This window comes from Varanus komodoensis, unplaced genomic scaffold (assembly GCF_004798865.1).
Source record: "Varanus komodoensis strain SLA01 unplaced genomic scaffold, ASM479886v1 scaffold3, whole genome shotgun sequence".
In the NCBI taxonomy this organism is placed as follows: Eukaryota; Metazoa; Chordata; class Lepidosauria; order Squamata; family Varanidae; genus Varanus; species Varanus komodoensis.
Window position 1 is genome coordinate 35,393,694 of NW_025335761.1, and position 10,525 is coordinate 35,404,218.

General features: G+C 42.1%; 1 protein-coding gene across 2 annotated transcripts; it reads left to right on the top strand.

The window, feature by feature from the left end:
- Window positions 1-83: 83 nt before the first annotated feature.
- EIF2B2 (eukaryotic translation initiation factor 2B subunit beta) lies at window positions 84-10,254 on the top strand. Of its 2 annotated transcripts, none has more exons than XM_044436083.1 (8): window positions 84-314; window positions 939-1,059; window positions 2,737-2,885; window positions 3,433-3,596; window positions 5,619-5,714; window positions 7,137-7,274; window positions 7,725-7,791; window positions 10,007-10,254. In XM_044436083.1, the coding sequence occupies exons 1-8, from the start codon at window positions 149-151 to the stop codon at window positions 10,162-10,164; spliced, it is 1,059 nt and encodes a 352-aa protein (XP_044292018.1). In that variant the 5' UTR covers window positions 84-148; the 3' UTR covers window positions 10,165-10,254. The 2 variants fall into 2 exon arrangements, with proteins under 2 accessions (XP_044292018.1, XP_044292019.1); XM_044436084.1 differs by having other exon boundaries at window positions 155-265.
- The last annotated feature ends 271 nt before the right edge of the window (window positions 10,255-10,525 follow it).

A 10,525-nucleotide genomic window follows, 5' to 3' on the forward strand; every position in this document is an offset into this window, starting at 1 on the left:
GAGCGACTTTTCCGCACGCCCAATGGCAGCTGATGCACCCGGAAGTGCGTCCTTTTCTTGCGTGGTCCGGCCAGCTACAAAGCCTCTTTTGTTTTCGTGCATCGGTGACATAGTTCCCTTCCTCCTCCTTTCACCTCGGACTGCTGAGATGTCGGCTGCAACAATGAAGAGGGAATCCGAACTTTCCGGACAGATTGAGGACTTCGTGGCGCTCCTGAAACGAGGCGGGAAGCGGCCGCGGTCGGAGGAGGCTGCCCGACAGACGGTGGGGCTGCTACGGAGGATCGTGGCAAATGGGCGCTGGGACAACGCGGGTGAGAGCGAGGAGGAGGAGGAGGCAGTAAAGTTACTGAGTCCGCATCGCATGTGCAGGTTGCACTTATATTTAAAGCTCGTATCCCCAGTCGTACATCCTGGAGGAGAAGAGGCCGACTAAATTTTTCCCAAAGAGAGTGTGCTTAAAGATGGAAACCTTTGTATCTTATGTTGATCGGTTACGTAGCAGCTTCAGTGTGAGATAGACTTCGCATATATTAATCTATTAAGCTGAATTTAGCGAGCGTAAATGGACCTTTCCACCTTTCTAAGGGCTGTGTGGAAGAGCCATGACAAAGTGCACCTCCTAACATTTTATGCAACTCTTAAAAGGCTCAGAAGCACTGTTGCCTGTTGCATCAGGCATGTTCTTACCCCTGCTTCATCTATGAAGTGTAAGATCTTTCTAAATGTGTTAATTTGGTTTGGATAGAGAGATTTAAACCAATCTGTACAGACAATGCATATATAATTCCTCTCTCTGGCGCTCTCACCTCCCCCGCCCCCACATCTCCCTCCCTTGACAATCCTGTATGAATGGTGGGTCCCTGGAGATGAATAGATCCATTATATTATGTGCACTTTGAAGGAGAGTTACCATAACTTTCTCTCTCTAATTTCAGGAGATTTAATGAATCTGATTCGCAAGGAATGTCGAAGAATGATTGCAGCCCAGCCATCTGAGACCACCGTGGGTAACATGGTGAGACGAGTGCTGAAGATAATTCGTGAGGAGTATGGCAGGTGAAATTTGCAATATATCTTGTTTTGGCATCTCTGAGACGATAATTTTGGTTATATTAATTGTTCCCTTTTGTAGTCAGAACCCAGCCAACCCAATTTCCCCCAGTTACCTTCCTTACCTACAAGAGTGTGTTGTAAAACAGCATGTAGCCATCTAAACACATTTATAGCAAGGTGTCTGTAACAGTTGTCCTTGTAGTCTAGCAAACCTTCATGTCACATGTATCACTTCTGTATAGATCAGTTACTTGGTAAGGTAATGACTTGAAGTTAAACTTGCTCAGTATATTTTTTTCCTTTTTTGCCAAACACTGTTTTACTAGGTGTGGGCAACATTATTTCATAAGATCTGACTTTTAAAGATGACAAATGCAAATTGAATCAAGTGATAATTTGGGTCAAGGTAGCAGAAAGACTATTTTCTCTCATATAAACCTGCCAGATTGTAAATGTGGTAAATGTTGCCACATGGTAGTCCTGTTTACCATCTGAGGTAGTGCCATCTATCCCACCATGTAGGTAAGTTAGGTAGAGACCCAAGACAGGACCTTCTGTACAGCAGCACCCCAGTTGTGGAGCTTCATTCCATCCTTAAGTCAGTTTGATTGTTAGTGGCTTTTGTTGTTGTTGTTGTTAGTTGTGAAGTCATGTCTGACGCATCGCGATCCCATGGACAACATTCCTCCAGGCCTTCCTGTCCTCCACCATCCCCCGGAGTCCACTCAAGCTCACACCAACTGCTTCAGTGACTCCATCTAGCCACCTCATTCTCTGCCGTCCCCTTCTTCTTTTGCCATCTATTGTTCCCAGCATAAGGCTCTTCTCCAGGGTGTCCTTCCTTCTCATTAGGTGACCAAAGTATTTGAGTTTCATCTTTAGGATCTGGCCTTCTAAAGAGCAGTCAGGGTTGATCTCCTCTAGGACTGACCGGTTTGATTGCTGTGTGGTCCAAGAGACTCGCAGGAGTCTCCTCCAGCACCACAATTCAAAGGCCTCAGCCTTCCTTATGGTTCAGCTTTCACAGCCATACATTGCAACTGGGAAAACCATAGCCATGACTATACGCACTTTTGTTGGCAGGCTGATGTCTCTGCATTTTAGTATGCTGTCTAGATTTGCCATATCTTTCCTCCCCAGGAGCAAGCGTCTCTTAATTTCTTGGCTGCAGTCCCTGTCTGCGGTGATCTTGGAGCCCAGAAAAATAAAATCTGTCACTACCTCCATTTCTTCTCCATTTATTTGCCAGGAAGTGAGAGGACCGAATACCATGATCTTAGTTTTCTGAATGTTGAGTTTCAAGCCAACTTTTGCGCTCTCCTCCTTCACCAGCATCAAGAGGACTTTTAGGACTGCTAAAAGCCACATTGTCCTGCCATACTTTTAGAGGCTAATGGCACTCTTTGCTGTTAGGAGGTCTCTATTTTATCTCTCTCTCTCCCTCTCTCTCTCATTTTGCTTTAGTAGATTTGTTCTGTTTAAAACTGATATATTTTATAGATTAACTGCAGATTGCTTTGAGTACTCATTGAGTGGTAATTTAAAGATACATAAAATGAAAAACAAAAGTTTAACTTTTCTTTCAGTGGAAAATCACACTGCCCAGTCAGCATGTAACCTAATCTTCCATCAAGAATATATTCTATTATTTTTTCTGGACTGAAACTGTTTCTTCCACAGGCTCCGAGGGCGCAGTGAAGAGAGTGACCAGCAAGAGTCATTGCACAAACTCCTGACCTCAGGAAGTCTTGATGAGGATTTCAACACCTATTATCCCCCACTCAGGGCCAACATAATTGAAGCTATTAGTGAGCTCTTGACTGAACTAGGTAAGAGAGGTCAGCATAATAGATTTTAACTGCAAAAACTAGAAAACTGATGGGAAAATGAGAGGGAGAATTCCAGTAGTCTCACTGAAGTGTTCCATCCCTATATTACTACATGAGGCTAACTTCCTGTTAGCAGGAAGATCAATAGTGAGAGGAAACAAGCAGAATGTTTTTCCTCCTCTGCTTCAGTTGGAACAATGTAAGAGATTCTCAGAGCTTATTATATCTTAAGTGGCAAAGATGCAGCTTTTAGGAACAGAACCTAAAAATTTTCTATGTGCAATCTGCAGGAACTAATAGAATGTACATAATGCCCCATCATAATTATAAATCTTAGCATGCTCTCAGGAAACAGGATATATTCTGTCTGTGCTCATTTTATTTTCAATCTCTCCTACCAGGACTTAGAGATGAGCATGTTATAGTTGGAGAAATGAGCCTCATTTCCTGCTTTAATGGATTTGTTTTCTAGTTAATGCTCAGTGAAAAGAAGTGTTGAGCTGGCCTCTTCTCTCATGGCTCGATGTTTTGTTTTTTTTCTTTGCAGAGGGCACTACGGAAAACATTGCCATGCAAGCACTGGAGCACATTCATTCCAATGAAGTGATCATGACTATTGGCTATTCACACACAGTGGAGGCCTTCTTGAAGGAGGCGGCACGCAAAAGGAAATTCCATGTCATTGTGGCAGAATGTGCACCCTTTTGCCAGGTAAGGGTCTGTTCTCTTGGCTGCATTGGTTCACCATTCACTGCTTACTTAGCATTAATTTAATCATACAGTTTGCATCTTCAGTAGTGTCTATAAACAGGATCTGTGATAACATGAGCTCACTTTTTTAATAAGACACTGGTCCAATGTGGTTTCTACATGCTACTGTGTCAAACAGTTGACACTGGTAGACAGGGCAAATTCTTTGTAACTTCATTATGAAAACAAATATTTGAAAAGTTACTAAGGAGTAACATAAAGCTTATCAAATCCTGGTGAGGTTTGTGCTCGAGAGCAGCCTCTCCCTCTGTAAGGGTGCGGACCCGATTGTGTGGGTCCGCCCCTGGAGCCGGATGGATCCGGATGGATTCCTGAAGGCCCTGGGGGAGTTTCCGGCTGACAATGACCGATTCCAGAAGGTGGTGCTGGGGGACTAAGGCTCTGCGCCATGGCAGCTATGCCATGGAGTACCGCAGGGGTCCATTTTTTCCCCTTTGCTGTTTAACATCTACATGAAACTGCTGGGAGAGGTCATCAGGAGGTGTGGGCTGCGGAATCATCAGTACGCTGATGATACCCAGCTCTACCTCTCGTTTTCCACCAATCCAGATGAGGCAGTGGCTGTGCTGAACCGGTGCCTGGCTGAGGTAATGGGCTGGATGAGGGCCAATAAACTGAAGCTCAATCCAGACAAGACAGAGGTCCTGTTGGTGGGTGGCTCGGGATTCGGGATGGGGGACTTGGGCCTTGTCCTAAATGGGGTTGCACTCCCTCTGAGGGACAGGGTTCGCAACTTGGGAGTGCTCCTCGACCCAGAGCTTTCATTGGAAGCTCAGGTGACAGCAGTGGCAAGGAGCGCTTTCCTTTAGCTTCGGCTGATCCATCAGCTGCGCCCCTACCTGGAGTATGACTGCCTGGTGACAGTGACACACGCGTTGGTGACTTCCCGCCTTGACTTCTGTAACGCGCTCTACATGAGGCTACCCTTGAAGACGGTCTGGATACTTCAGTTGGTACAAAACAGAGCTGCCAGGTTGCTGACGGGGACTGGGCATTAAGTTCACATGACTCCAGTCCTCCATCAGCTTCACTGGCTTCCCATTGAAGTCCGGGCCCAATTCAAAGTGTTGGTGATGACCTATAAAGCCCTAAACAGCTTGGGTCCTGGCTACCTGAAGGAGCGTTTATGACCATATACGCCCGCCCGCCCCGAGATTGGCAGGAGAGGCCCTTCTCTGGGAACCCTCCGTGAAGGAAATTAGGAGGGTAGGTACTCGGAGGAGGGCTTTCTCTGCGGTGGCGCCCAGTCTACGGAATGCGCTCCCCAGAGAGGTCCGCCTGGCGCCGTCGTTATTTGTTTTTCGGCGCCAGGCAAAGACCTTTTTATTCAAACGTCATTTTAATTGCTAATATTATTTCCTTATTTTATTCTTTGGCCAGGGTGACTTACTTTATATTGTTAATTCATTTTATATTTTTAATGTATTATATTTTAATTGATGTTTAGTGAGCTGCCCCGAGGCTTCGGCGAATGGGGTGGCATAGAAATTTTCTAATAAATAAATAAATAAATAAATTAGTATGAAGAGATCAAATATTAGAAATGCTGATCTTTCAAAATACAATAATGGGCATCTACAGAAAACAATAGGTAGCAACATTTAGATACAGAAAAAGCATTTCTTCACGAAGGACTTAGTCATTATATGGAATTCATTGCCACAAGTCTTTGATGAGAACTAGTATTAATGTTTAAGTAAATACTTTAGAATATTAATATACTGTGATAGCTGTACACTTCCACTTTTGAACTTCTGACTACCAAGTCCTGGGATAAAGAGTTGGAAATGGTCAAGGCAACTGTCTGGCTGCTGTTCATAGAAATAATGTTGAACTTAGTGGGAAAGTTTGTATGACCTAGCTTGATAATATGAATCAGGTATCTGCTGAAGTTTTAGAAAATCTAGCTCATTAGCTTTATTGCCTGGCCTTTCCTGTGAAAATCTTCACTTCTTTTTGCAGGGTCATGAAATGGCTGTCCGTTTGTCTAAAGAAAATATAGAAACCACTGTCATGAGTGATGCAGCAATATTTGCTGTTATGTCTCGAGTCAACAAGGTAGGCATGATGGAGCTGCTGCATTAGCTTCTGCTTCTGTGTGGATCTGTCCTCTTGTGGTTGCTAGTGGAGAATGCTAGATCATAAGAGAAACCACACTTACCTGTAACTGTTACAGAGTTAGTCTTTATTAGTGATAAAACAGAAGTTGTTCACTCAGCTTGCACTTTACTTTTCCCCACCATTCACAGCTTAGTGTCTTATTCCTCAGTGTTGTTGTGTCATCTCTCTCTGTATTCCTCCTGTATACCAGGAGTCCTCTTTTTCTATGTCCACTCATGGGGTCAACCTGCTCCCCCACTTGATCCCTCTTTCCAGTCTATGGCTCAGGTATGAGCCTGTGGTGCCATGCCTCTCTGTCCATCTAGACATCATGCTGTGCTTTCTTCTCTATTGTTTGTTGTTTGGCCTCTGTGTCTCTTACTTGCCACTTTTCACCTCTTATTCCCCACACTCCCTGGCTTGTCTCCATCCTTCAGTGTTTAACCATAGTCTGAGCCCCCTGCATAGATTGCTGGATCCCTCCTACAGGTTCAGATTTTACTGGTCATCTACAAGAAAACTTATACACTTTTACAGCAGAAGTAAAAGATACGATTCAAATAGAGGGCACTCAAGAGGAATGTTGATACTTGTGCCATCACCCACAGTATGTTTGGTGTTGCAGTGCATCTGTCTTCTGTAACTGCACAACTAAGTGGTGGTTGGAATGGACAAGCATGCCTAAAATCATAGTATTGTTGCGACTGTGAAGGTTAAAAAATATTCTATATCTTCTCAGTCTGTTTTAGTCTCCAAATCAGATGGAGAGGATGGAACAAGGATGATGTCTGGAAACACGGCTCTACTGAAAGGAACTTTTGAGTTCCTAGAAGCCTGCTCTCTGAAAGAGGATAAAGTTATACTTGTGAAGTCATTGTTTTCCTTCCATAGAATGCTTCAAGTTGGAGGCAACATTTTGAACACCTGAGTGATCTAACAGAAAAATTCTGTTTAGTTTCACTTTTGGAGGAAGCCAGTTTGGGCTGATAGCTGCACCATGAATGAGGGTCCCCATGGTAGAGGGAGAATTTGTTTTAGTCCATGAGTTGGATCTAGGACTTTGCTTTCTAAAAGGAAAAAAATTCCACTAATCAAGTTGCTCTACCTAACCATTGGGACTCTTGAGCTGACTCTGTTTACCAGGGTCTTTTGACATTCTGTGGAACATTTTCACGGGGATAGAGGGGTTGCTGTGGGAAAGCGCAAGTGCATAAGTCTACTTCTGTGAGCACTTTTGATCCATCATAAATCAAGATCCAATCTTTGTTGTGTTAAGAATATGCAGTTATGTCACATGATCACAAAATTAGAAACTAACTTTCCCCCACATCTCAATTCATTACAATGCTCCGTTTCTTAATGTTTCTTTGTATTTTGCAGGTTATCATTGGAACAAAAACTATCTTGGCAAATGGTGCATTAATAGCAGTCAGTGGAACTTACACTTTGGCACTGGCAGCCAAACACCACTCCACCCCTCTCATTGTCTGTGCACCTATGTTCAAACTCACACCACAGGTAGGAACACTGCCCTTTAAACAGTACCTCTCTGATCTAAAGAAATACAAATTCAAATGTTTGAGAAATTAGTATTGTAACAGAAGGATAAGTTGAAATGCATAGACTAATATGGAACCCTGGTAGTACAAGCAATTTGCAGAATTCCAGGAAGAGATTCCAGGTACAGATTTCAAAGTAACTGTGTCAAAGCCTTGGAGTCCTGCACTGGGGTGCTAGCTCCCATTTGAGCCCTTTCTCTACTGAAGTATTACAAGGCATGTAACATAAACCAGGGCTATATGTATTCTACACCAATTCATGCAGAAAAAGTAATGTTGAACACAATTGAGAAGCTGGAATCCAAACTTAATTTGTTTAAGAAAAGAATTAGGCTTGAAAACATGTGCATGTAAGCACACACACCCTGTCTCTTGAGTAGCATGATATCTTTGCTGTTCTTTCTTCCAGTTCCTTAATGAAGATGACTCATTCCACAAGTTTGTGTCTCCACAAGAAGTGCTACCTTTCACAGAAGGTAAAATTCTTTAATTGTTTCTCCAGAGAAAGCTAATTTATGGGCTCCTTTTAGTGATGCTGGAACTTTGACAACCAAGTCCTATACATGTTTACTTAGAAGTTCCACTAGATTCAGTAGTACATACAGGATTGCAGCCTAAATTACTAAATTCCTTATGATATGAACAGAAACATCATAGCAGCTCTACCAAATTTGCGTGACTTACCTCTTAGTAAACATGCAAAGGACTGCATACTAGTCAGTCCTTCATTGTGGCTTATATCCTGAAACTACCTTAACTTTTGTTCTGCCTCTTCAGCAGACAAATATACTCTGTACATGCCCACTTCTGACACATCCATTTCTGCATGTACAGTAACAGAAGAACTTGGTGGGGTGTGGTCCTTGTGCTAAATTTCTGTGCTTGAAAGGTGCATGATTTTAATAGCTGACTGAAGATTGTATTAAATGTGTTTTCCATTGAATAATTTTCTTCACAGAGAATATAAGGACTTTAGCACTAGAAGTGATATATCAGTGATATATCAGAAGTAATAATATAGATGATACATGATTGTATTTCCAATAATACCAAATTACCACTTTATAAGAAATGCAAATATATTACATTTTCAAGGCAGCTCCTACCCACTTCCAGGATGGTTTGATTTTAAATCTTGATTTATATGGCCAGGTAAAAAGAGCTGATTTTAATTAGCTATTTAAATAAGTTTCTGCCTTTCACATGTGTAGCATACTAATTAGTTGCTATAACAATTACCACAATTAAATGTACTGTTGGTAAGGCATAACTTTTCATGCAGACATATCTTTGGCATGCATTTATTGCTGAATGGGTTTTAACTGGTTGGATACAGTCTTTTTATTGCTGTGCTTTTCATTTGTTACATTTTGTGTGTATTTTACTGTAAACTTCCTTGGGTGCCACTTTTGGTGGTAAGGTGGGATTTTTAAAAAATAAGTTATTTATATATCTCTACTAATTTCCCCTCCAACTGACACTCATGTATATAAAACTATATCTTCATCCTCTTGGCTCCTGTTATTTAAAACAGTTTGATACTTTTAAATAAAAACTAGCCCACTAGCCCACCAACTTTAAGGGAGCCTGTGCCTTTAAGATTTTATACTGCTAAGGTAACTTTGGCTGAGATTTCTGTTATACTACATGTAAAGTTTAGTCTAATGGTCTGAATAAATGCCACAAAATCCTTAAAAGTTGAAATCCCGAGTGATGATCTCCATGTGGCTTTCTTTTGAGTTAAATGTGCTAATGACTACACTACACAAATATTCTATGATCCAAGTTTCAATTAAAGAGTACATGTGGCAACTTAGGCTTATATCCCACCATCTTGTTACTGCATTTATCAGTCCTTTTACTGATACTTACACTGCCTAGTGTGGGCTGGATCCAGATAAGCACGAGCACTGTAATGTGGTCTGTTAGGGAGAGTGTCTAGATAGGCACTGCAGCAGCCCAAGCGGTTAGGGTGGGAAGGGGTGATTTTTCACTGGCGTTTCATATGTCAATTCCCATTTTCCTTCTGTCCCACTGAAGTAGCCTACTTACACCAGGCTAACATAGGGGCCTCATGTGGGGGTCAGGGCAGGACATAGTTCCAAAGCCACCCTTGCCCTACTGACCTTTCCACCAGTACAAATGGGGCTTCCATGATGGAGTCATCTTCCTGCTGCAGCAGTTCTTCTCCATCAGTAGAGGGACACCTCTACACCATCATAACCTCCTCTAGCTAGTGGATCTGGGTGTTAAGATTGGGCTCTGGGAGCGCTTCCAGACACTGATTTTATAGCTCTATCACTCTGCCTTATTCACAGGATTGGGGGGTGGGTGGGGGTCCAGATTTTACTGTTTTCCACTTGAAACCTGTGTTTTCCCACTGCTGCTTCCATCATTATTCTTGCTGCAAAAAATGAATTAGGTAAAGAAAAAAAATGATGAAATTGCTGTACAATAGCTTCTGATTGGTAGTTCTAAGAGTCCTCTGTCTAGAAACACCCTAAACAAGTTCACCTTGTTCCCACGTAAATCAGTGGGTTCTTCATTTTATCCTGCCTACCTTTTCACATTGATTTCAATGGAACCTAAGAGCAACTAATGTCCTCTAGATCCAGCCCACTATTTGAAGTCTGAATTGTTCTGTTCTCTTCTGTTGTTCTCTTCTCAGTCATGTGAATATTTTTCTTTCAGGAGAGATTCTGTCTAAGGTCAATGTTTACTGTCCAGTCTTTGACTATGTTCCTCCAGAACTCATCACTCTCTTCATTTCAAACATTGGAGGCAATGCTCCTTCTTACATCTATCGTCTTATGAGTGAACTCTACCACCCAGATGATCGTGAACTCTGAGATATGGACATAATTTATACCACTAAACAGACGAGTACTTTGTTTCCCCTGAAAAAATAGCAAATAAATAAAATATTAAACTTTAGGAAATGACTGTTTTTAAAAGAGGTTTTCTTTGGTCTGTTTCTCCAGTCCTAGGTATGTTCTGTCATATTCACTGATTTTTTTTTCCCCGAGAACTTTCTGGGTAGGCAGTACTGTAACATCCTACCATAATTTAATGATGGCCTTAACAGGAGGTAATTGTTTTTATAATCTCTTATAATGAACAGGATCCACCTATATTGAATCTAGCTGTTCATGTTTTCTGCTTTGCTTGAAGCCAGAAGTGGGGGGGGGGGGGGGGGGGGGAATTCCCTGA